The sequence below is a fragment of the Rhamphochromis sp. 'chilingali' genome, assembly GCF_963969265.1.
Source record: "Rhamphochromis sp. 'chilingali' genome assembly, chromosome: 7".
Taxonomy (NCBI): domain Eukaryota; kingdom Metazoa; phylum Chordata; class Actinopteri; order Cichliformes; family Cichlidae; genus Rhamphochromis; species Rhamphochromis sp. 'chilingali'.
The window spans coordinates 8,381,896-8,408,483 of NC_137934.1; the positions used below are offsets into that span (position 1 = coordinate 8,381,896).

General features: G+C 40.3%; 2 protein-coding genes across 9 annotated transcripts in view; one reads left to right on the forward strand and one right to left on the reverse strand.

Annotated features, from left to right (window-relative positions):
* zcrb1 (zinc finger CCHC-type and RNA binding motif 1) overlaps nucleotides 1-4,098 on the reverse strand; it is a 5,076-nt gene extending 978 nt beyond the window's left edge. For both annotated transcript variants that reach the window (XM_080886352.1, XM_080886353.1), the window contains exons 1-5: nucleotides 3,963-4,098; nucleotides 3,750-3,854; nucleotides 477-505; nucleotides 219-330; nucleotides 1-106 (exon numbers count right to left, since the gene is read on the reverse strand). The exon at nucleotides 1-106 is cut by the window's left edge. In XM_080886352.1, the coding sequence (XP_080742478.1) occupies nucleotides 1-106; nucleotides 219-330; nucleotides 477-505; nucleotides 3,750-3,833 (331 nt within the window). In that variant the 5' untranslated portion in view covers nucleotides 3,834-3,854; nucleotides 3,963-4,098. The remainder of the gene's footprint in view (nucleotides 107-218; nucleotides 331-476; nucleotides 506-3,749; nucleotides 3,855-3,962) is intronic.
* pphln1 (periphilin 1) lies at nucleotides 4,085-26,388 on the forward strand. Of its 7 annotated transcripts, XM_080886345.1 has the most exons (12): nucleotides 4,107-4,174; nucleotides 5,132-5,211; nucleotides 6,296-6,360; nucleotides 6,738-6,953; nucleotides 7,478-7,539; nucleotides 10,205-10,321; nucleotides 12,214-12,392; nucleotides 12,985-13,071; nucleotides 14,150-14,185; nucleotides 15,032-15,087; nucleotides 19,299-19,436; nucleotides 25,609-26,388. In XM_080886345.1, coding segments are annotated over exons 2-12 (1,230 nt in total). In that variant the 5' UTR covers nucleotides 4,107-4,174; nucleotides 5,132-5,210; the 3' UTR covers nucleotides 25,882-26,388. The 7 variants fall into 7 exon arrangements, with proteins under 7 accessions (XP_080742470.1, XP_080742472.1, XP_080742473.1 ...); XM_080886344.1 differs by lacking the exon at nucleotides 5,132-5,211 and having other exon boundaries at nucleotides 4,085-4,174; XM_080886346.1 differs by lacking the exon at nucleotides 5,132-5,211 and having other exon boundaries at nucleotides 4,085-4,174; nucleotides 12,214-12,386.
* Nucleotides 26,389-26,588: the final 200 nt, after the last annotated feature.

Genomic DNA, 26,588 nt, shown 5'->3' on the forward strand with positions numbered 1-26,588 from the left:
CACATTCGTAGCATCTACTTTTGTCTGTGTAGTTCCGTCTCCTTATGAATTCTGCTGCTCGTCCATTATCTATGGCAATACTGGCTTTAACCGTTCTGCCAAATAACTGGGAGGCAAAAATATTTCACTCGCTCGCATCCATTACAGAAACATCGCTGGCAGAAAGCCTCTGGGTTACGCTTAGTGAAAAATCAGTATATAACCTTGCACAGGCTCACCTGTTTGTTGTTCACTGCTCTTGCACAGTTATGAGCCGACTCTCTATCCAGGAAGAGAACAAACGCCACTCCTTTACTCTGCCGAGTGTTTTTATCCTTAACCACCGTGACCCTGAGAGAAACCATCATAGTTATTAATACCTGTGAGGAAACGACTGAGGCAGTAACTGTTACATCGCTTCAAAGCTACCAAATTATCGCATTGTGTTGCATCATTCATTGCTTTAAATGTATAAAATAACATAAAAAAATACTTACTTTACAACTTTGCCATATTTGCTGAATAGCTGAAATGACACACAGTGATTTATTTCAGTGAGAGGTTCTTGGAATGCATAGAAAAACTGGTGTGCTAGGTAACATAAAAACATCTGGATGACAACGTTGGGGAATAATCATATGACCATTTCTATGATAAAGTAATACCTGTTTAACACATCTACACATCAGACATAGCATTATGTTTGCCTCCCTAATATTGCCTGGTCCTCCTTTTTTGCCAAAACAACCATGGTGACCTATCAAGCCATGAACTCCACTAGATCCCTGAAGGCGTGCTGTGGTATCTAGCACCAAGATGTTAGCAACAGAACCCTTAAGTCCTGTAAGTTGCGAGGTGGAGCTTCCATGGATCAGATTTGTTTGTCCAGCAGATCCCACTTGACACTTGATTACATTGAGATCTGTGGAATTTGGAGGCCAACTCCTCAAAGCATTTCTTAACCATTTTTGCTTTATGGCAGAGCGCATTATCCTGCTGAAAGAGGCCACAGCTATGAAGGAATACAATTTCCATGAAAGGGTGCACATGATCTGCAACAATGCTTAGGTAGGTGTCAAAGGAACATCCACATGGATGGTAAGACCCAAGAGGTCCCAGCAGAAATCTCTGTCAGCTTGGCTTCTTTTCATAGTGCATCCTGATGCCAGGTGTTTCCCTGGTAACAAACACAGACCAGACCATCTTCTTCCATTGCTCCATGGTCCAGTTCTGATGCTCACATCGCCATTGTTGGCGCTTTCTGTGATAAACAGGTCAGCCTGGACACCCTGACTGGTCTGGGGCTGTGCAGCCCCATAGGCAACAACGTGTGATGCTCTGTGTATTCTGACACAATTCAGAACCAGCATGAACTGTTTTGGCAGTTTGAGCTACAGCAGCTCATCTGTTAGGTCAGACCACACAGATCAGGCTTCACTTTTCACGTCCATCAGTGAGCCTTGGCCACCCATGACCCCGTCACTGGTTCACCACTGTTCATCACTGTCCACCACTATCTTGAACTACTTTTGATAGAATATCCAAGTGTAGGATTCACTAGAGAATCTAATGAAGATGTTCCCAAACTAAAGCTCGGAATTCACAGCACGCTGTAAAACATGGGTGATGGCTGAGTATGCATGGCTTCCAGTAGCAATGGGTGACAGAAGATAGAAAGACCTGGATGAATTCTGAAGAGTACAGAGATAAACTTGACAAAGTGACATCCTCAAGCCCATGCCGAATTTGAGGATGGCACTTTGCACTAAATCTGAAATGTAACCCAAAATATAATGTGCATGCAATCCAGGAATTTTTGAAGGCCGAATGATCTGCCTGAGCCAATCAATTAATCTCACCTGAGCATGTACTTTGCTGGCAACAAACCCAAATAGAAAAACCCTCGAACATATGACCGAAGACAGAGGTGGGGTGTGCCACGAAGGAAGTTAAACTGAAAGCCAAGCTTTCTTTGCTTAAGCCTCTTGACAAAACCTAAAATCCCAGTCAGAGATCACAGGTGTCACAACTGTGGTTATTAACTTTCTCTGTTAAGTCAGGCTTTCTGCTTCAGGCTTTTTATGTGCTTACATAAAAGGAGAGTTGATATATCATGTGGCTCATCTTCAGTTAATTCCAAATGCTTCATTTATAGACATTATCTGAGGAACACGTGAGAAACTTCTATAAAGAAATTTAAAGAATAAAACTAGAAAAAGGCATCAGCTGTGTGCAAATAAGTCGAGAGCAAATGCTACAGAAGATCATTTATCTTAATCTCATACATTAATATATTGGTTCTACCACCATGTGCACTCTCAGTGCTGCTGTTTATTTCTAATGTAAAAGCTGCACGTTCGAGCTCTGAAACTTTAAACTTGATCAACTGACACTGTCCTACAGCTTAATGATGGGGATGTGGAAGTCACTTTTCTTTGTGGCCAGATCAAAGTGAAATATTCTTGGTAATTAAAAATATCAGATCATTAATGTATAAAACAAATTCCTTAGACTCTATATCATACTTGTAGAAAACTAAAAAAATCAAAAGTATTAATAAAAATATACCACATACAGCCCATTTTAAAACTAAAGTCAGAAAATAACATACTCTAGACCACGCTCACACACGACCATGTGTTTAATTTAGTTCCCATGGTGATCTAAGCAGGCAAAAAGAAAATGCATGGCAAAGCATCACAAAATAGGAAACCCAATTTTTGGTGATGTCCATGACTTTAAATGTCAGGCAGTCATTGCTTGAAAACTATTTCGTATATTAATAAAGTGAAGCGTTTATGTATCTTCTTGTTCTCTTGACTGCTCCCTTTATGAGGTTGCCACAGTGGATTATTTGGTTCCATCTCACCCTATCACTAGCATCCTGCTCTGCATAATCTTTTTCACAATTTTGATGAATCTTCTCTGGTTGACCTCGGGTATTTAAATCATTCACATTTACTACCTCTATCCTGCACCTTCACTGCTAGGCCTGTCTCCCTTCACACGTATTCTGTCTTGCTTTTACTGAAAGACTTTCATTCCTGTTCCATCCAGGTTTTCTTCCATCTGCTCCCTACTCTCACTACAGATCACAATGTCCTCTGCAAATATCATAACCCACAAAGACTCCTGCCTGACCTCATCTGTCTGGCGAGCCCTAATGTAATCCCTACCACATACCTCACCGCTGTCTCTGTCCTTATGCATGTCCTGCAACCAAGCACTCATCCTACTCTGCCCCTCGTGACTTCCTCATGCAGTATCACAGTTCATATCACATGCTTTCTTCAAAACCACTATGCAACTCCTTCTGACTTTCTCTGTACTTCTAAAAAAAAATACTGTCAAAGAATCCGCCGCGTTTTTTGGGTTTTTTCTTGGCATGAAGCCATATTGCTGCTCACTGATGGTCACCTCTCTTCTTAACCTTCTGTTCAACAACTCTTGAAGATCCAGAGCCCCAGAAACAGGAGCATAAAATAGCTGCAGTTCCTAGACACCTTTGTCTCGTTCTGTCAGTCTGCACCAGGGCAGCTGTGGCTACAACTGTAGCTTGCCTCCACCAGTGCGTGAATGTGAAAGTGAATGAATAGTGGAATTGTAAAGCGTTTTGAGGGCCCCCGAAAAGCGCTATATAAATGCAATCCATTGTCCAATCCCTTGAATGAAAGCTGAAAATCTTTACAACATTTGCTCTTATTTTTTTAATTTCAAGTTTGTGGTGGTGGCACAGGACAAACACTTAAGAGTTACAGGGACAAACTTACCTTGTGTAGGTCATTGTTGGTGAGAGAGAATGGCAGGTTCGACACATAGACGGTACTTTTGCTTGGTGCCAAACCCCCGCTCATACTGGACTCAAATAAAACACTCTGAAAGACACATGATGGTCATAAAGCACACAACCAGCAGTTCAGCTTAATACATCCACTATAAACACAGCATTATTCAATTTAACGTTAATTCGAGCAATTGCCTACCTTCACAGTAGTTCTTACCAACACCACACCGTCCGTTAGAATAATGCCAAAGCTGTTAAAAAATATGGTGTGTAATTTTATTTACACGGAGCAGTTGTTCAGCAAACGGGAAAAAACGCCGTATATTGTGCGTCGCACGTTGATGACGTGAACAACGTAAATAACGACCGTAACTACCGGGAGAAGCTAAGCTAACTGGGCGACAGAGGAAAGTAAGCTCGGTTTGTTATTTTTCAGTTAAATTATTTACCTCTATAGTTTATGTAGATGAAGCCGCAATCTGACGTACATATCAAAGGATTTTGTTGGTGGCCTTAACGATATATTAACTTACTACACAAGCGTGCTGGTGTTTGGTGCATGCATTGAAGCTAGCTAGTTAGCCGTGATAGCAGCCTGGTTTACATCGCAATCAGTTGTAAATTTACCACAAAGAGTAGTGATGATTTATTAATGATAGTGTTTAGTTGCCATCAAGCTGATGGCTATATTGACTAAGTTACTGTGGATCAAATGTACTTTAACATGTCACGTTAGGTCAGTCTTCTTCTTTTGGCTGCTCCCTTTGGGGGTCTCCACAGTGAATCATCTGCCTTCATCTTACTTTATCATTAGCATTCTTCCTCCACGTCCTCCTCAACTACATTCATGAATCTTCTCTGTGGTCTTCTTCTTTTACTCCCACCTAGCAGCTCCATTTTCCACATCCTTTGTCCAATATATCCACTATCCTTCCTCTGTACATGTCCAAAAATCTCTGCCTTGCCTCTAACTTTGAGAGCTATCCCTCTGATGTACTCATTTCTAATCCTGTCCATCCTGGTTACTCCCAATGAAGATCCTAACACTTTCAACTCTGTCACCTTCAGCTCAGTCTCTTGTCTTTTTGTCAATGCCCCCATCTCCAAACCACACATGACATCAGTTCTCACGACCATCTCTTTTCACTCTTGCTGCTGTTCTTCTATCCAAATCACCCCTGACATTCAACTCCACCCACTCCAACCTGCATGCACTCTCTTTTTCACCTCCACGTTAGGTCATACAACCTGCACAAAGTAATCTCAGCCTCCTCACTTGCATTTCACACCGTGCCCTGTCTTGTCTTTGATGTTTTCTGCTGATGTCTGCTCTGAAGTCTTAACACTTTATATGAACTTTCTTTACAGATTGTTTTGAAGATCTTGCGTTTCGAGAAGCCCAAAAAGCAAAAAAAAAAAATTTTTTAATAAATAAAACAAACAAAAAAGTAAGTTATTAACAAACAATAGACACTAAACACTAACATACTAGAGAACACTGATGTGATACTAGTTTAGGGAGATCATATCAGAATCATATCAGAATTGTGTTTATTGGCCAAGTATATGTGCAGACACATACAAGGAATTTGGTTCTGGTAGATGGAGGCTCTCAAGCACTGCAATGTAAATCACACGCACACATAAACACACACACACACACACACACACACACACACACACACACGTGTCTATATATACATTACACATGCATACAAGTACATACACAAAGCTGTGTAAACCAACTATAAATAACCAATCTAAACTTATATACATAGAATACAGAAATGAAGTGGAATGAATACTACAGAATGTACATAAGGTGCAGTTGCAGTCTGGCAGTGGGAGCAGTGTGACAGGTCAACTGTTTAGAAGGGAGAAAGGGGGAAAGAAACTGTTCCTATGTCGGGTGGTCCTGGTCTGGAGGCTTCTGTACCGTCTGCCCGAGGGCAGCAGATCAAAAAGTCTGTCTCCAGGGTGTGAGGGGTCTGTGATGATTTTCCCTGCACGTTTCCTGGTTCTTGAGAGGTACAGATCCTGGATGGAGGGCAGGGGGGCGCCAATGACCCTTTCTTATGCCCGTACAGTCCTGTCCTGTTTAGTGGCTGCACCATACCAGACTGTGATGGAGGAGCACAGGACAGACTCAATGACCGCAGTGTAGAACTGGATCAGCAGCTCCTGTGCAATCTGTGCATATGTAGAACCTCTACCAATATTCAAAACTTTTATGTATTAGACAAGTTCTTTTTGCAAAAGCTGCTTTTGTGTTGAAGCCTGCACATGTGTGAGGCTAAAAAGGTGCTTCACTTCAGACAGTTTCAGATGAAACATTAGGAAACCACAAGATTCAAGGCATCTAAATAGAACAATGTCATCTGTGTTGGCCCTCAATTTCATGTCAGATGGCTTCTGAGAAAAAGTTCTATTTAATACTATATTAATATTGCAGCTCGAAGAAGCTAGTCCGACCACACTTGAACAGAGACAGTGCTAGTGATAACAGTATGTTTCACTCTTTGCCCGTTTCAGTGACTTACAGGCGAGAAAGGAGTATACGGGAGGTGTATGATGAGCGCTTTTTAACAGACAGGCCGGTGAGCTCCTCTTTATCACTGCATCCCATTTAATAATTCCCACATGCAAATTATGCCTTATTACTTTTCTTTATTTATCCCTTGACAATTGCTGATTTTTAATTTTAATTATTTTTATTTTTATTTTTTTGTGGATGGAGAGTGAATAATAAAATAACACCAGGAATCTTTTTAAAGATTTATTTTCGAGTTGCCATAAGCTCTGGCTCAGACTTTTCTTTCACAAAATCTGAGCAAGAATAAAAAAAAAAAAACATATATAATTTTTTAAAAAGGTGTGTGTGTGTGTGTGTGTGTGTGTGTGTGTGTGTGTGTGTGTGTGTGTGTGTGTGTGTGTGTGTGTGTGTGTGTGTGTGTGTGTGTGTGTGTGTATATAGGGTCCATACCCACGGGCGGCTGGAGGGGTTGAGCGACGAGGCCCCTTTGGGAGGCCAGAAGATGACTACAGCCGTGGTGGCTATGATTATGAAGGAGGTCCCCGCTTTTACCCAAATGGAGGCGGACCCCGGGGTTACCATGAAGATCAGAGGGGTTACCATGGAGATGGCCCTCATTTCCCTGCTGAACGCAGAGCCATTCCACCTTCAAGGAGGGTAAGAGGGTTTTTTTTGGTATATTGTAATCAAATAGGTGAACTACATATTTTCAGTCAAAAGCAAGCAACCTTTTTCAAAGTCTCTACAGTTTAGATATTTCCCATAATATTGTAAGTTTAAGGAGCCAATCCAAGGACAAAGTAGTTAACAATATAATTTAAGATAATTTGAAACGTATATGTACTATAGGCATCTATTGAACTCTTCTTCTTAGACTTTTAAATTCCCTTTATAGGGATTGTGCTCTTTAATTTTTCTGCTTTTCCCCCCTATATTACTCTTTAGAGTTTGTGTTTACATTTGAGTTCTAAAATTGTAAATGTATCTATCCGTCATTTCAGCTAGTTTGTCATTTGTCACTTATCAGTGGGTTATGTATGCAAAATTAAATACAATGCTTTTTGTCATTTTACACTATTTTTAACCAGATACTGAGTTTTTTCTGTCTTAAGAGATAACAAATAATATAGAAGTGGCGAATAAGAATGATTTTTTTTCTTCACATTTTCTTTGTCGTGTAGGAGGACTATCCTTACAGAGTACCCAGGGATGACTCCCACACAGCGCGGCCTTTGGAGTTTGGGTAAACTGTTTGTCTTAGGATTTGTTTTAATATTAGCCTTATCAGCCACATTCTGTATGCATACAGTATTCCATCCATCTTCTTCTGCTTAATCTTATCAGGGTCGCAGTGGGGCTGGAGAATATCTCAGCCCTTAACATAGGGCGAGAGACAGGATACACCCTGGACAGGTCGCCAATCTGACACAGTGCTAACACAGAGAGAGACAGACAACCATTCGCACTCACATTCACAGCTATGGGCAATTTAGAGACACCAGTTAACGTAGCCCCACTAATGTGTTCTTGGACTGTGGAAGGAAGCCAGAGTACCCGGCTTCCTCCCACACACAAACACAGGGAGAACATGCAAATTCCACACAGAAAGGCCCCGGCCAGATGGTGGATTTAGACTGTTGCTTATTAAAATGTTTTCATTTTGGACAGCAGGGGACAGTCTTGTTCTATTCACTTGATGTTATAAGGAAGTCATTTGTGTTTAGTTTCTCTGGTTGGACTTGGGGGGGATTTAGGGGGGGTGTGTTTGTAATGTTTGTGTACATACCAGCAATCACGAGTCGTGGTCTGTTTCTGACCCATATTGGCCTGTCTTACTTCATTTACTTTTCTTGTGGTCTCTGCTGAGCTCTCCAGACTCTTAGTTTACACAACTGTTGGTCTAGCAATGTTGGCTAAACAGTGTCTATATTTAGGCTAAACACTAGGTTTGCAGACATTTAGGTGACAAGTTTACAATATTCTCTCAAAATACTGGTTCAATTCAGTATGATTTTTGTCTGTTAATAGACAAAGGCAGCACAAATTAGCTGTAAATAACATTAACAAATATGAGTCAAAATTAATTTTACCTGTGTGTAATGCTGATGTGTGATAATAGCACATTAAATAGTACTAGGTAGCCTATTTGAACATTATTAAGAATATTTTAATATCGGGGTACAATTAGTGCGCTAAAGTTTAGTAAAACCCTCAATGTTGCATTTGCATTGTGCATGTTTCATTATTAAAAACGACAATAAGGTTTGCCAGTTATATCTGTGCTCCTTTGCTATTGCCAAAATAAAAAATATATATGCAGTTCATGTTACCTAACTGATGAGTCTGCAGTGTTATGACTTTAACAACAAAGAGCGGAGGTAACTTGCATGTCTATGTTACAATTTGTTCACTTTGTGAAAAGTTGAAGGATTAGCTTTAATTAGTTTAATCCTCCCTGACACTGAGATGTGGTAAGAGACCTGTAGGTATTATGTCGTCACACATGGGTGCATTTTGAAAATGCGCTGTTTGTACAGTAGCAAAATTTATGAACAGTACTTGGGTATAAAGTGTACTCACTGGATAGACCAATCTAGGCAGGCAGAGAGAGAAGAGGGGAAGATTGAGAGTGATTTTGTTTTCATAGCTGCGTCGGATGCATGGTTGTTTAAGTTGTCTAAAATTCTTGACAAAAGCACAAAACATGTTTTTTCCCATTTTAGGGTTTTGTTATTGCAAAGCAAATATCCTGTATTGCACAGGATGAGCACGCAAAGCGCTTTATATAACATGTCTCATTCATCCATTCATACCCAGTCATGCAAGCATTTTTGTCTGAGGTAAACTGTGTTCTATCTAACATTCACACACATTCATACTCGGATCAGTGCATCAGTGAGCAACTTGGGGTTAGTATCTTGCCCAAGGATATTTGGCATGCAGACTGGGGCAGACAGAGACCAAACCACCAGGCTTCCAACCTGCTCTATCTCCTGGACTAAAGCCACCCTTAATACTCCTTCTAGTGTAGCCTTAGACCATTTGGATGTTAATTCTGTTTCCTGTCATGTTTTAGATACACAATATATCTCCTTAATAGTTCGTTACACAACTGATACTAAGAAAAATGCTGCCCTTTATCTTTAGCCAGAAAGCATGTGTCCAGTCAACCTGTTTGAAGTAAGGCTTGGATTTGTGGCTGTTGAAAGAGCTCTGTCTCATGTGGTCACTTAGCAGATGTGAATTCCTTTTTGAAGATTTGTGCTTCAGTGAGAAATTCACTTTGTGGCTACGCCGTAACTGTGTCATACACCCTTCTGAACCGTAGCCTGACATGCACCTCCCTAGAAATGTACACATTGGGGTTGATCTGCTCAATACCATTGATTTCTCCTATACATCTCCAGCTACTGTTTTGCTGCAGCTTTTTTAATTGAATATATCAGAGAGAGTAACAATCATCACCTCATTATAGGTAATAGCAATTATAGCGTCAATTAAGTACTCACAAATGTCAGTACATTTCTGAAGAGAGATTGCAGGATGGAGATGAGGAATGTTCAAAGAAGTGGAAAATCTTGAGGGACAAACATGTTTGCTCCACTGAAAAATAAAACTGACCACAACAAAGACTGAAGAACCAGGAGGGGAAAAAGTCCTACCATTTTATTTGTTTTTTTTCATGGTTGACACCACATATAAAACACAGAGACAACACACTATCACATAATGTTCAGCACACAAGCATAGATGCCAGCAACACCGTCGGCCACTTACATAGGTTGTGTTGTAGACTCTACAAAATTTCCCCAAAGAAATCTAAATAAACACAATGTACTACACTGTGTGCTTATCTGCAAACACTAACTTGTGTGTGCGTCTCTTTTATTTTTTGTTAATCCCCTCAGTGCCCGTGCACCACCTCCTCATAGCGTTAGAGGCCAAGGCATCTATCCAGCACCCAGAGCGCTCCCAGAGAGTGGGGAAGACACACTAGTACAGGCCATACTAAACCTGGACAGAGGGTAAGAGTGAATTCCTGTTAATGACTTTGTATGGCAGACCATGTCAAGCCAATAAAGAAATGTCTTAATTTATTATATATAGCACCTACATTTTTAACCTCGTAAGACCCGAACTCTTTCATGCATTTTTAATTTCTCTTTGCTATTTGGGCTAATTGGGACCTGATGAATGTAAAAACAAATAATTACCAGATTTTTTTATTTTTATTTTTACCTGATTTTTGTGTCTGAGGAAAATGAGGTCCGCATATGAGGACATTCGTTTTAAATTTTGATAGAACTGTGGCAGTATAATGTCCTCGTAAGTATATATCAGGCCCTGTAGAGCAAAACTAATCAGCGTTTGCCACGGGTATTTTGGTCTAGACAACCCAAAAATGTGATGTCCACATATGTGGACGCCAGGTCCTAGGAGGTTAAAGCACCTGTCATAAAAACAAAAAAAGCACAGTTGTATTTTAGATATCAGTCAACTTGTTTAAAACTGAAAATTCCTACATCATTTGGGGTATTAAACTAAATTCACACTTGTTTATACCCAAGTTTTAACACACTGGACTTCTTTAGGAAACCAGGCATAACATTTAAACACTTAAACTTTAATGTTCAGGAATGCAAGTAACTAACTAGGCATCTTGTTTTTTTAAAAAAGTAAAAAAAAATAATGTGGGTTTACTATGTAAGTTAGAAAATGAATACATAACAACAATTATATTTTAGCATTAAAAATATAATTTTGATTAAAGAGCTTGCACATAGCGTTTGATTATCTATTATAGAACGTAAAAATGATTTTGTTACTTACCACATTTTAGGGCAGCTGTGGCATAAACCTTATATTGAGTGATTGTTTAATTAATTTGTTAAGCACTAAATATAACACACACACAGCCCTTGTTTTTCTTGCTTTGTGACCTCAGCCACTTTCCTGTTGACTCTATTGTCTTAATTAATGCTCATACTGTAAATGATGGTCCTCATTAGGATAAAAAAAAAGGAAGTTAAAGCAAGGTGCACTGTCCCTCACTTTCTGGGTCAGGTCCACCCCCGTCTCATTATATCTGGTTTCAGAACAGCAAGATGCTCATGGTGCCCCCATGGGGCAGGGATAGCTCAGTAGGTAAAGTGGTCGGCGGTTCGAATCCACTTAACGGCTACCCTGAGGTACCCCTGAGCAAGGTACCGTCCCTACACACTGCTCCCCGGGCGCCTGCTTAGTGGGCTGCCCACTGCTTCACTGAGTGAATGGGTCAAATGCAGAGAAAAACAAGTAATTTCCCCATGGGGATCAATAAAGTATCCATTATTATTATTATTATTATTATAAAACTCACTTTGAAGCGTCAAACATTACTAACCTTAATGGGTGGTTACATCCTGCCTGAGGTGCCACCATCGTCTGACTGTGCAGCTGTTTCGTTGCAGATAGGTGAAGTTACAGCCAGAGAGGGAGTGTTTGATTAGCAACAACAGCTACTGTGATCTTTGAATGAAAATGTTTGGGATGCACGTTTTAAAATATTAAAGGGAACAATAGTGTTCAAGTCAAAAGGGCAGTTTTTGCGGTCTTTTGGGGAAATTATGGTTTTAAAAAGCCTCTCCACAAATAACTCTGCAAACGGATATGGGTAGCATAAATAAAACATAAAACAGGAATTTGTTGCACACAGCAGAATGACCTTACAGTGCTAGGTGGCAGCATTGTTCTGTGTTGGTACATAAATGAGTGAGAGAGGTGGACCCGTCATTGGGCCGATGTAAATTGCTGCTATTAGATTGCAATCAGGAATAACTTTAACCTCAGATAATTCACAAAAAAGAAAAAGAAAAAGCTATCAATGTTTGGACCTTTCAGATTTTGGCAGGGCTCACATTTCCCCTGTTTTCCCCAGGGAGGACAGAGACCACTACAGGAGAAAGGCAGCCCCGTTTCCTCCCCTCAGAGATCGTTCTCCCGTGCGGCGAGAGGTGGCCCGCTCCCCGCACAGCCGCTCTGGCTCCAGCGTCAGCAGCAGAGGATACTCACCGGACAGAGCCAAGAGCCTTCCTTTCCCCTCACAGCAAGGCAAGAGTATGTAGAAATCTTAGATTCCCGCCCCCTGATGCAGTATGCAGTGCTTTTACTGGCATCACAATATTGATAAGAGTTTAAAACTCCAAAGCAAATCACCATAACATGTGGAATTAACTTAATAAGTCGGTAACACAGATTAATACAATATAAATTCAATAAAGTGGCACAGCATTAATAAATACTAAAGTATAAAGGTAATTAGTTCTGGTCTTAACAATCCAGCTGATGGAACAAATTATGTAACAGCACTGCTAAAATGGAGTGGAAAGTGTAGTCACTGCTTCCACTGACAAGTTCTACTCATAAGCCATTTGTTGCCTTAACTCAGGAAGAGGAGACACAGCCTCTGAGTAAACATCGTTCATTTGGAAAGCTAAATTTTATACTAACTATCCAGAGCACAAAAGTAAATAAGGTAATCTGTGTATGCCTGTAGGCCCTGATTCAAGGTCATGTTTTAAGTTCAGCTCCTAAAATGTGCATTGTTCTGAAATGGATTATATATATTTTTTCTTCCATCCTTCATTTCTTATTTTACTGTTATTCACTGTCTGTCCATGGCTGTTAACCTGGCTGACCGGCTTTTCAGGTGTGGATGGTCCAGAGGGTCACACGGGTGTTTCTGAGCACCTCTGGGGGGCACTCTTTCCTCAACAGAGTGGACATGACACTTTGGGTCTGTACATTCAGCTATGTAAATAAGCTTAGACTTGGGTGACAGTAAGCTGGGTTGTTGTTCCTTTCTTGCATCCTTGTCATTTTGTGTTCTGTCTTGAGAAGGATGCAGGAACAGAAGACTTCAGGCTTTTTAAATTTCAGTGACTTGAGAGTCGACCCGCCTCTCAAAAGAAAAAGTATTTTACAAAGGAAACTTTTTGACACAGACATTTTTTTTCACCCAGGTCTTTTGTAAGTTATATCATGAAAGTAGTTTCTGAATTAGAGTTTAGTACAGACTGCTGTATTGTGGTAAATGCCATTTCCACTACCCGAGGTACATTAGCACTTTTCATGGTTCCTGCACTTTTATAAAGTAATGTTAAAAATGATTTAAAATGTCAGAGGTGTTCCGATTGAACACATTTTCATCACAGATATATTATTTAGTGTTATATTACACTTTAATGACTACAAATACATCTTGTCTGGAAATACATTTGATAAGATGACTGTGTGGGAACAGTGAATTTTACAGCTTATCTAGAAAGTGGCTGAATAATGTAAGAGCATCATGGATTGCTCTTTGTTTTTTCAGTCCCACCCTCTCACTTGGAATGTTATGGAAAACCAAGTCCACATAATAGATTTCCTGTAAGACCACCAAAAATTATTAAATAACTGTACTGTAAAATGCACAAGTGCTAAAGTATCTCCGTGTGCGGTGCATGTTCTTTATTCATTCTTGTCTCTAATCCCTCAAATTCCCCTGTTTCCACCAGTGTTTGTTTTTCTTTTGGGGGGAGGTTGGTTTTGTTTCTTTTGAGGTCCACTGCCATCTTCAACGCCGGTCATTTTTCTTTTAAATTTCCATTTGATTGGCGCTTTTTCACTCACGAAGTGAGTGCTTAGCAGTTTTCATGGCTAACATGGCAAAATGTTGCCATCTGAATGCATGATTTGAACGGGTTTTAAGAGTAAATATTTTTAGGGAAGCATTAGAGTAGTCGTATGCTCCATAGGTTGCTTTTAGATAAGAAAACCCCACCAATTGTGATGTACTTGGCCGGTGACCTTACGGTTTGGTCTTCCAACAGGGTATGAAGAGACTTATTCTCAGAGCAGGATGTTCGGTAAGTACAGTTCAGTATAGCTGTCTAAGACTGGATAGACTACGTCTTGTTTGATGAGTTAATAGACAAATTAGCCACTTCTCCTGGATTATATTTCAAAATGTATAGCCATGCATTCCTTTGTTTGTTCAGTGGTAATGAATTAAAAAGTAAGATGAGATGACATGCAGAGGATTTGTTTCAGATATATTGAAAAGTTACAGTTGTCAAACCTAATCTATTCACAGTCTGCGTAACTTGAGAGAGACAGAGAGGGTTTCTAATGTCTCCAGCAGCCAGCTTTGCTCTCCGTTCTGTCTGCCACTTTGTCAGGCCTCATAAAGATGCCACCAGGTCGTGTGCGCAAGTAGAGGGGAGAGGGTATAGGATGTCTGATGGATATTCCTGAAGCCAAAGCTGCCACTCCGGAGTGTTTTTTGTTTCATTTCTAGGTGCTTGAAGTTTGTTAGTAGAGTTGATTACAAGGCTTTGGACAGCGTAGTGTTTTTCTTATAGAAGGAAAGTCAGTAGAGGAAGAAACTCCTCCTCCAGTGACTGGAGAGGAGCCGTGCATTCAGCCAATGAGATTCAAAGCACCGTTGTGTTTCTTGATTGTTCCAGGCCTTCTAGTATAGGTACCTCACTGGATCCTGGAACCAGACTTCCAACACATTTACAAGGCTGCGATATCCATAAGCACCCCCATACTTACTTTCCAGACCGACTTGCTTGTCTTCTTTCAGTTGAATTTCTGCTTCCCTCGTCGTTTCACCTTTTTCTCATTTCTTATTTTGTTATTCCAAATATCTTTTTTTACTCTAACTTCAGTCTTACTGTTTTTTTTTTGTTACTTTTCAATTTCTATAGACAAAATTCCTGGCCTGTCAAGAGAGGGATCCCCACAGAGTGCAACATCTGTCAAGGTACTGTTTTTCTTGAGGTTTTCATGAAGGATCAAAAACATTAAAGGGTTTTTCTAAATTGTGTTGTTTTTTTAAAAATATTGTAAGTACAGCAGTGGAGTCTCAGATGTTCTGTGCTTTATTTTGTTTGCATACCATGGTGTCTGCCTATGTCACTGTACAGCAGGATACATCTGGAAGTCCTTAAATTCCATCCTCCTAATAAGTGTTGAGTCCCATCAAAGTATGTTAATGGGTTTTAAAGTGGTCCTCATGCAGGGCATAAAAGCCATCGGGCCTCCACTTTGTTTAACTTTGTTGTAAGCGGACTTCAGTTACAAGAATTTGTAATGATACGGGGGAAAGGGCTCAGGTGTCAACAAAAAAAAACAACTTTTTGTGTCAAATGTGGATATTTCTTGATTGTTTTGCTGATAATGTTGTGTTTTGCTGATGTCATCCATCTCCAACTATGCAGAGGAGTGTAAATACAATCAGTTGTGATTAGGCGCAGTACATGTGGCTGTGACCACCCAGAAGTGTAGAGGAGAAATCAGTAGCCCGGGTCACAACTTTATCACAAGATCGTAACCACAGAGTCATAAGAAGTGCCTGTGTAACTCTGGGATGTATTTACACGTTTATAACGAACAATAGTTTACTTTTACTTTTAAAGAGCACGTCTAACTGCGTTTGGCAGGCCCTCAGTTTCCTTTTGATGACGCAGGGAATGGGTCTCGTGATTGTGACAAATTAATATGGGGCATCGGGCTCACAGGGAATCGGTATTTATCAAGATTCAGGTCAACACCTTGTGTGTGTTTGCATGCTCTGGCAACTTAAAAAGGTTTTGCTATTATAGCTGATTGTGTGAGGGTTAAAAATACTTTGTACCAATGTAATGACATTACCTCTTCTAAATGGAGTCTCTGTATGCATGTATGCCAGCAACTGTTTATCTGGATGTCAAAATGATCCCATAATCAAGTTGTTGTTTTTTTTTTGTAAAATAGAAACATTTCTTTTTTAAAATATCACAGTTTTAGTCATGGCCCTTAAATATACACAAAATAAAGTAATTGGGTTAAGTGATATATATCCATATCAGATATTTGACACCTCAGCAAGCTCTGCTCTGAAAACCTTTTAACAACAATAATCTTTTCCCTAACATGAAACAGGAAATAATTAAACGATCAAGGACCTGTGCAGTGCACGAAGCTTTTATCACTGCCCTATTTATTATTCAGTCAGCACAGTTAAAAGTTCCACAGTTTTACTGTCTAGACACGCTACAACCATTCAGTTGACTAATGTATGTTATTAGCCTAATGTTCCCGTTTTCTACACACACAAACACAGCTTTAAAAAGTTATTAGGACTAAAAAAGTCAAAATAAAGAGCTTGGCAAATGTTAATACCGTTAACCTTCAGTTATCCAGTTATATTCGTCCACTTATTTTTCCCCAAGTATGGTGGACTAAATTGCTCACCGTTTTGTTCCTCTCCTCACACCAGCAATAGTGTATCTGAAGTGATCTGTTAACCCCTCAGCAGCTCTGGGTTCATCTACCTTTTATGTGCAGCTTAAGAAACATGTAAGTAGTTTTTACAAAAGGGCGCACAGAGTTCAGCTGTTTGGAAGAAAGATGATTTCTTTTATGTTTTGTTATGTTTCAGAATGTTAAGAGTCTGTATTGCAGCGGATCTCATCCTGCTGTGACTCTACATTGTTGCTTTCCTGCCTTCACACATCAAAAAGGGGCCGTGCACAATGTACACAAATGATGCATTTACTTTCTGTGATAAATATTTAGTGATTGCTCACTCTGAAAAAAAATTATTTTTATCAAGTTCACTGCTTTGAAAATGACAAACTTAAACTTTATTGCTGACAAGCGTTTATGGCTTGTACATGTGAAGAATTTAGACATAAATTCACCTTGACATTTAAGTGCCATTTCAAGTGCTGGACACACTTGATTCAGATGGCAAAGCCAACCATTACAGGCAAGGAGGGCTCGATTTTTCGTACAAATTCCCAGTGGAGGCAATGTCGTCACGTGAGCTGAGTAACAAATAACCAGACAGTCACCCTCGGGTTTATACACGAGAAATTACAAGATGCAGCATATAAACAAAGTTCTTTCTTCTCCTTCTAATGATCATTTTTGTCAGAACCACCTACCACCACCAAATCAACTGCTGTGATGAAAGTTACTCAGCGCCCCACCCCTCCACACACACATACATGCACACTGGTGCTTCTGCTGCTGTGTTTGATCTAGCCTGTGGTGCATTGTTGTGTGTTCTCGGGGCACAAACCCATAACCTTGGCCAAGATGAAAGGCCTGTGCTGTGCCCCCAGTAAAGCTTTGCACTAATGGTCCTGGTCACTGCCTGCTGTGGGGATTCAACAAACACATAGGCTTTCTGGAGCCATCCCAGACAGGAGACACCAAAGACGGGACCTAAAGACCACCACCGGCTCTGGCTTCAAGGCAGGGTGGGCAGGGAGGTCATCGGCAGGTTTCATCTCAACACAACAAATTCCTGCTAGATAGAGTGTAATGGTTTACCAGTAAAGGGCACAGATCTGCTGAAGGAAGCAGGAAAAAGTAATACAAATGCTCAAAGCACTGTTGTAGAGTGGCATTCAGTCACTATGATATTTTTAGGAATTCTAGCAGCATGCATTCAGGAATGGCAGTGTCATTGGGTTGGCCACTCCACTACTTTAACCTAACAAACAACTGAATATAGCTATGAGAGACTTAGGATGACTGGATGATCAGAGTATGAGCCAGCAGATGAGCGTGCTGCAGTGATCAGAAATGTCATAGCTCTTGAATTTTGGCCTCTAAAGTTTGCTAAGTTTTTTTAAAAAAGTCACGTGCTGAATAGACTGCAAAGAGCGAGATCCTGAGGAACTTTGTGATGCTTGCTCAAACTGTAAGCATTTTGAAGAACTAAGCTGTTACATCAGCGTGATGATGTCCAAACTATTACATAGAACAATATTAAGTCCAGTGCTGTTTCTCCATTTTACAGCCAAGAACAAAATTCAGTTCCACTTCTTTGTCAGAGTTTACCCATTCTGCTGAAACAATAATGTTTTGATTTATTACAGTTAACAGAAGATCTATTTTGAGCCTTATCTTGAGAGCAGAGCACGATTTCCAAGTTAGGCTATGCTTTGCGAGTTGAAATAAAGAGACTCAGACAAGGGATATTTTTCTGCTGAGGTGCAGTAGATGCGATCTTTCATACAAGTCCAAGCATATACACGGGACTTCTCCCAAGCATAGCTTCAGGGAGAGTATTGGAAGGAGGAATAATTGGATGATGCTTTGCACTGTGCTTTTTTTATTATTATTATTTTAGACCGCACTCGGCTTTGTGATGTACCATCTCCTGTAATTTCTTTCTAGTCGTCTATGGATGAGGTATGACTTAGTTGCCATGGCCTGTTTCCCTTAATGTATGAGTGGACTTTAGTCATGGTTGGGCAGTTCTGCTCCTTGGCCTTCAAACTTTAATAGTATCAGGAAATGAGCAAAAGAAATTGACCACCCATCCAAGTCGGCCTCATTTCTTCCCTTAGATCTCTCTTGTGGCTTTCTCGGTAGTATTTATGGATGCCTTGGCTTCCAATTTGCCCATTAGATGCTTAATCATGGCTTGTCTGGCTGTGATTTCTTTGCTCTGAAGATTCTGTCTTAACACAGCTAAAATGTGAGTTTTATGGTTTTCCGTGTTATAGATTAGTTCTACTAAACTGCAGGGTTACTGCTTGGGTAGAAAAGCAACATTAATATTAAGCTAAGTTTTGATCTGTAACAAACATTTTAAAATATAGGCTCTAGCTATATTTCGTGCCTCAGGTATAGATTTCTATACTGCAAATTCTGTGTATGTGTTGTTGTTTTTTCCACTGAGTCCACTCTGGCTTTTCAGCTTTACTGTATGCCTCATCAACCACGTCTCCTTCAAAGTTAAAGAGTCAGTAGGTCATGTCGTAGCACAGCATTGACTGTACATCCTTTACAATTCAATGTTGTTTGATTGCTGTAGTAGAGTAGTAGTATGCTTTTTAAAATATTGAATGGTTTTATGATTTCTTGGCATAAATGTTCCATGGCAGTGGTTCTGTTAGGAATAACCATTCTGCTGCTTTCTTAGTTTTCCTTAAATATCCCTGCAGCTCACACCTTCCTGTTGTTTTCCTTTAGGAGGAAAACCCCCCTCCAGAAGGAGAAAAAGAAGAGCCACTGGTAGCTCCCGTCGTGGAAGAGAGCCAAAAATCTACAGACAATTTCCACGAGCGACGAGCCCTTGCCATCGCAGCCAAAGCCCAGGAGATAGAAAAGGTACTTTTTTCTAATACTTCAAATTTTCACATCATTGCGTTTTTCTGACCCACCTTTCCACAAGTTCTCTGATTGGGGTGATACAGCATGTTGTCCACTAATCACAGGCCTCATTCTAAAACTCCTGCGTATTTTCCTTGGTCAAGACAAGTAATTTGCTCTTGATGGCAGGCAAGAACCTTGCATGGCAGCTCTACCAGCAGTTATAGTGTGTGTGTTAATGAGTGAATGTGAAACACATTGTAAAGTACTTTGTAGAAACCTGTGGATAAGTGCAGGCTATTTACAGTTTTCTTGTGCTTCTAGCAAAGAATAAAAGTCAGATTTGGATTTATATCCTATACAGGATTTTAAATTGGTAATCACAATGTATTCCAAGGATGTTTAAACAAATTTGAAGGTGTTCTGTTCTCAGTTGTTCTTTTTGGGAAGGAAAAATCACTGTATGCCCAAACCCTCTCATTAAAAACTACGAATTTGTCAGACTTTTCTATAAATGTCAACTTTGGCAATGCAGACCACATTCAGTACTCTTGGCACCACATTCCCATGCATATGGTGGCCTTGGGTTCTCTGACTCACATGTGGCATGCTTTACTGGATAGGCACTACTGAAACAGCCACCTATTATGTTCGTAACAGGCAGGAAATTAACTTTGCTGTCTTCCAGTCACAATGCTGAGTACCTACTGCTACCCCCTAAAAAACTTCACTGTTGCAGCCACATTTAGAGAAACGGTTAATTATTTAAAAAACGGGAGGCCGGTGTCTGTAGTTGCCAGCATTTTCCTGGTAGCTTCTCTTAATCTTCCATCCTGACTCACTGACTGCATAAACCGCTCATTATACAAAATATCTGCTTAATATCGCACACGGCTCAAGCATGGCCCCCTCGGCGTCTGACTCATCTTTGCAAATGCTCGCGCATGAAGCGGTCTGCACACCGGGGTTTAGAAACATTAGAATGATATACAGGGTACAGGGGACACGTAAATGAAGGAAGCAGCTAAGAACGGCTTATTCGCTGTAAAGAGCCGTGCATAAAATAAACCGAGAGGTCGACCGCTTAACAGAGCTTAAAAACACCCCAGGCTCGAGGTTCCAGCTCTGCTCTGTTACCTAATGAAGGCCATTCCTGCACCAGTGAGCACTGCTGGTGGTTTAACTGAGACCATTAAACCTGAGCTAGCTCTGCCCTGGAGCACAGACTGCGCCCTCACATTGAGCTGCAGCACAGAGCCTATAGGCTGTAACAGCATTACTGCTGACGCTGCAGCTTCACGCCTGTTTTATAGCCTGTCTGTGTCTTCTCTCATTTTTTTACAGCAAACTTTATAACGTCTGAGCTATGTGAGCATTATTTCATGTTTCCAGGTATTATGGAAAGTTATTTTAGAATGATTACAAAGACCCGTGTCAGCAATCTGTAGGTACTTTACTGCCATCATCAGTATTACTCATAATTCTCTGCTATCTTCTAATGTGGTGATTCAAATCTAGGTATACATGTATAATAAACAGTTTGAAATGAAAACGAAGAGGGGATAAAGTATTGCGTTTTCACAGGGATATGAGGTTTCAGTATTTCCTTTCAGGATTTGCGATTCTTAGATAACCATCAGTTTCTATTGACAGCTGCAGCTTTTTGTTTTCCCTGTGCCTTTCTCTGGCTTTTGTGATCTTCAGATCGTCCGTATGTGTAGGTCGTTTGCGATTTGGCAGCTCTTCTCCTCTTCCATGAGAGACTAAACTGTTTATCCCAGAGCTGAGGTCAGAAGATGAGTAATTGAATCAAGATTTTTTTCTTCTCACATAAAAGAAGGATCATGGACTGAAATAGAAAAGGCTGTATTTTTAAAGCATCGCAGAGAATTGCTTTCACATGATGGTCTTTTACTCTCTGAGGTGGCAGACAAACCGAGCAGTCACTGGAAGCTGTATAAGCACTTGTCTGGTGACCAGTTTTAACGCCCCATTTTGCTCTGACCCACAGCTAAACATACTTAAGCTGTTCTTTCTTTCTTTTTTTGGCTCTGAAATAACAAAGTCACTTTCTCATGTGCTCTTTAAATTAGCAGCAGTATTCCTGTTGGTGTGGGCACTCGTGTTAAGCCATTTGACAAGTGTCAGCCAGATGTTTGGCTTTCTGCACCCAATCTGGTCTAGCCATCTCTTCTGTACACACAGCCACAAATGCACAGAATCCAGAAGCCCCTCAGAAGCTATCCAGGTCATAATCTAAACTTTGTTTGCGTGGCTAAGTGAAGTTGGTCTTCTTGACTTATAGTCTGAACCCCCTTTCTGGTTGTCAGAGTTGACTTTGGCCACAGGACAGACTAACCGGTTATAGTGAGTGACAAGGCATGAGAGGCAGTCAAGGGTATTATGTTTTGTTCCTCGTAGGCCCAGATTGCCGTACAAAGGGAGTTTTATTTCATTTGTTGAGGGATCTAAATGTATTTGACAGAAAGCCAGACACTTCCAGCCTCTTGAGGGCTTTCTACGTGCAAAGATGACAGAGCTGGACTGAGGTGCCAACTCTAATGTTTAAAATTTGTTCCGATTCTCTCATTTCTAAAGCCCAGCACGCTCAGGGGCGAGATTTGTAAAAAGGATTTGTCCTGCAGGGGTGAACAGCGAGCAAGATGCTCTTTTTCTCAAACAACCCCACCCAAAGTCGAGACGTGCTCCTTTCCTTCCTGGTTGGATAACGGGACGGATTGCAGGAAGAACTTTGTCAGCACATTGTTTAGAAACAGCTCGCTCTGTATTCACAGAAGGTGTAGACCACTCACTGATTGGATCCTTCCTTCAAACGTTTGATAGGTCCACTCTGTTATCAGATGATGAAAAACCAAAAAGGCCATTGCTCTGTAACTACATTCATTGTGCTGGGGATGGTGGCTGTCGCAGGTCTCCTCTCTATACAGACTGCTTGGGCTATCAGTTGTGTAACATCTTCTGCTCAATTGTTTATTGTGCATGAGGAATGTATAGAAATGCCCAGAGGAGACTGTGTTTTTGAATTTGTTTTGTAGTGTTCCCCACAAATCTCCTGTAAAATGATTTATTGAACATTTCCCATCAGCTGCTTTTGTAAACAAGAGACCTGGATAAGGTTGCATAAGCTGTTTGTACTGTAAATCCCTCAGTAGGTTTGTGTATAAAGCTTTAGAAATATCTGAATGGGGTTGGTAGGAAATATGATTTCCCAATGCTGTCCAATTAAAAATGAGTAATTATGTCAGCCTGAAAACACAACAGTTTTTAGAGCCAAGTAAAATCAAAGTTAACCACTGTTCTTTTCTAATTACAGGTATTGGTTTGTTATTACAGGTAATCTGTGTGTTTGAGTTGGCACTGCTCCCGTAGTCAATGTGAAATTAAGATAATCTAATTTAAGTGAAAGTAATTTAGTTTTTTCCTAGTTTACATCATTACTAAATTGCATTTTAGATCAGGTGTAACAAGCATGTCCTGTAGGCTGTGTTTTACTATTCAAGGAAATGTTAAAACAAGCTGCAACCAAGCTGACGTCTTTCAGCTAGCACACCTTCAATAGGAAAAGATTTATTGAGTAAATGCAAATTTATGCCTCTGTCAGTGCGCCCCAGGGTGGCTGTGGCTACATGTAGCTTGCCATCACCAGTGTGTGAATGGGTGGATGACCGAATGTGTAAAGCGCTTTGGGGTCCTTAGGGACTAGTAAAGCGCTATACAAATACAGACCATTTACCATTTTTAAGTTATCTGTAACAGTCTTGTGTATATCTGCTCTTGAGTCTGTGTTGGGAGACACAGCAAACCTGTCATCCTGGAGGAGTTGGTAATACCTGCAACCACTGTAAGTGCAGGTATCCCCTCACCTCATGCTTGGTTTTACCCTCCACGTTTAAAACCATTCGTCTTTTGGTGGTTGTATCATTTTTTACCCCTCTAGTGCACTGCTGGTTAATTTCATTAACACCAAAGTAGCTGACAATGATTAAGAGCCCCCTCTGCTACTTAACTGACCAGATCAATATCCCAGAAGTCTAAGTGACTTGATGCTATACTGATTAAAAAGTGCTCCTTTAATTTTTTTTTATTTGAGCAGTGTATTACACCTCCGTTATTTGTCTTCTGCTGACTGTTCACTGTGGATGGCTCCTACGCAAAAATAGAAATGTTTCATTTTTCCTCCCATTTGTGCTCAAAGCATTGTCAGCAAGGGTTTGCAAAAACTCTCATAGTGAAATCAAACTTGGTGGAAAAGTACAAAAATAAAAACAGGCAAACTGGTTTGGCTCCGGTTTTCTTTCTTAAAAATTACTGATAATGATAGATAGTGCACTCACAGTGTCCTAGTTTAATGCATACTTTGGAAAGTTGCCATCTGTTGGAGAATAACTGTGTTTGACAGGCGATCTCTATTTGTGAGCTTTTCTCCAAGCACACTTTCTGTTCTGGTGAAAAATCTATAAATAAGCCAGCGAGTTAGAAAGCCCCGCAGCACAGAAGCCACCGTTGGTATCTGGTGAATGAAACTCTCCCTTCCTCCCTAGCCTAATTTTACACACACAGGCGTGTGGGCATATGTATAAACACACATGTCCACTCGTAACCCTTGTCACTGGACATCTCCTTGTATGAGACTGGCACATACAGTTGAAGCTTGATATACTAGGCAGCTGTATCTGTAGTTAGGCATGGAAGAGAGTTACATACAAATATATATGTAAAAAAGTATTTGAGTATACTGGCAAAAAATAGACCAACATATCATTTTGAGTCTGGAAAAACAACAAAATCAAATAAACCAAGGAGATGGAAAGAAATAGGAACCTAACAATTATTTCACTTGAACAGATTGTCTTGGTTGTTGTTTTTTTTCTTCCCTCCTATAGTTATACTTAATGTCACATACACCACATAACATCTAGCAAAGTTTATGTGGTCGTTACATTTCAACCTACCCCAACAAACTGTTGAATCAGCTCTCTCCCCCTGTGTTTTTAACCAGGGGTGTCAAAGATAGGGCCTAGGGGACAGAACCAGCTGAGCAAGACTCCAATCTGGCCCATAGATAGCCAAAATTGCCAAGGTATTAGACTTTTAAATGTATTTTTTAAATGTATTTTCATAGGTTTTAAAGATTTGGCTGCTGATAAAGACCTCCCCCATGGTCATTCATACTACACCGGGGTAAATAAGTAAAATATTTATCATGCAAGTCATGATGTTGAGATAGCACTTCTTTTTCTTATGTTAGGGATTAAATGTGTAATTGGCCCACTTAAGATCAAAGGCTGTAGGTAGCTGTCGAAGTTTAAGCTTTCGACCGTCATGAAATAGTGTGGTAGAGATTAGAGAGCCACATCGAGTTTGTCAGAGGTTGTAGTTATTTTGGCAAAAGTATAGACAAAGTGTTTATTTAGAAAGGGTATTTGTGTGTGATTTTTAAAATGCATCTTACGTCTCAAATGTATATACGTCCAAAAACTCAAGAAAATAAGAAATAAAAGCTGCCCTTGTGTTCCTGAATATTTTCCCTCCCTTACAAAATGTGAAATGGGCCCATAAATATTATCTTCAGTTGAGCGGAATGATATTTTCCCCTTCATTCTCAGCTCATTTAAAGGATCATGACTTAAAAGCAAATCTCTGTTTTGGTATTTTGCAAATCAAACCACTCTGTGTGGAAGCACAAGCTCCCTCCATTGTTTTGAGACATTATAGGCTCAGTGTGAAGTGGCGGCTCCCAAACTAGATTCCAGCACCTCCTCTTTGTCCCTCTAACACCTGTTACAAGCCTCCGAGCTACCACTGAAGTGCAGTTTTTACTGCGTCTTTCGGCTACCCTGTCCCATATCAAGTGCCCCTATTAAACTTGAGAGGAAGAGTGTTAATCTTTTGGCGCTGTATGAGGTGTGTTAGCACCAGAGTGATCAGCTTAGGCACAGTGACGCTGGAGTATTTACACCTAGGCGACAGGTAGAGCAGGAAGGAAACAACTCCCCATCCCCTCAATTAAGAGCTTTTCTCTCAAAGCTGTGCCTGGTAACACTTAACATAGCTAAATCTAAACTGAAAAAGGGTGGAAATGTCTGCTCAGTGGTTTTTGAAGGTAAAGTTTTCCTCTTGTTCGTCTCAGTATTATTTTATTTTATTTCATCTTTTTTCACTCGACCAGGTGTATCGTCAGGACTGCGAGACGTTCGGAATGGTGGTGAAGATGCTGGTGGCTAAAGATCCCAACTTGGAGAAGCAGCTGCAGGTTCCTCTCCGTGAAAACCTCGGGGAGATCCGTGAACGTTGCCTAGAGGACCTCAAACAATTCATCAGTGAGCTAGACGACGTCATCCGGCAGCCTGAAACTTCCACCTTTGACTCAACCACTCCCTCTACATCCCAGTCGGGTCATAAAATTTCAAAGACGGCAGTCAATCACAGCTCATCTTACTGACGCATCAGCCGGACGTGCTGCGTTAATGTGAGACAGAGGAGGAAGGCTTGACGGTTTGAAGTCCGGATTGTTCAGCAGCTCAAACCGAAACCATGGAGGTAAGCATGGAGAAAACAGGCCGCCGTGGAGAGAGGACATCCTTTGCAGGAATGACCAGTGTTATTTTTGAACGGACCATTTTTACCTTCAAGTTTTCTGTGGGAATTTATCAATTATAAAGAAAACGTTCTGATAAGTTTTGTCAAAAGAAACACGTTCTTTATTTAAAATTATTCTCGTCTCACATTGTGAAAATGGTTAACAAGGGGTTTATTATTTAATCTTCTTTTTGATGAGAATATTTTGTGGAGAGCAGAGATTCAGTTCTCCAGCATGATCGGTTTTTGTAGTATTTTCAGCTATGTAAATTTTTCTTTTGTAGCAGATATTTGACTTGGTGCTGCTAAATTTACAACAGGTTGACATACTTGTATAAATTTGTACTGTAAAAAAACCCAGTTAAATTCACTTTCTTTGTCTTGTCTTATTTTGCATTTGAGCCCTATTCTACATTCATCCAACAAACTTGATTTTTTTTCATAATCCATTGACAAAAGTTTCATACCCGCAGAAAAATATCCATGCGCTATGAAAGATCTAATCTCAAGACATTTTTAGGATCAGTTCACCGATGTCTCAATGAAAAAAGCATGTTTTAAAAAAAAAAA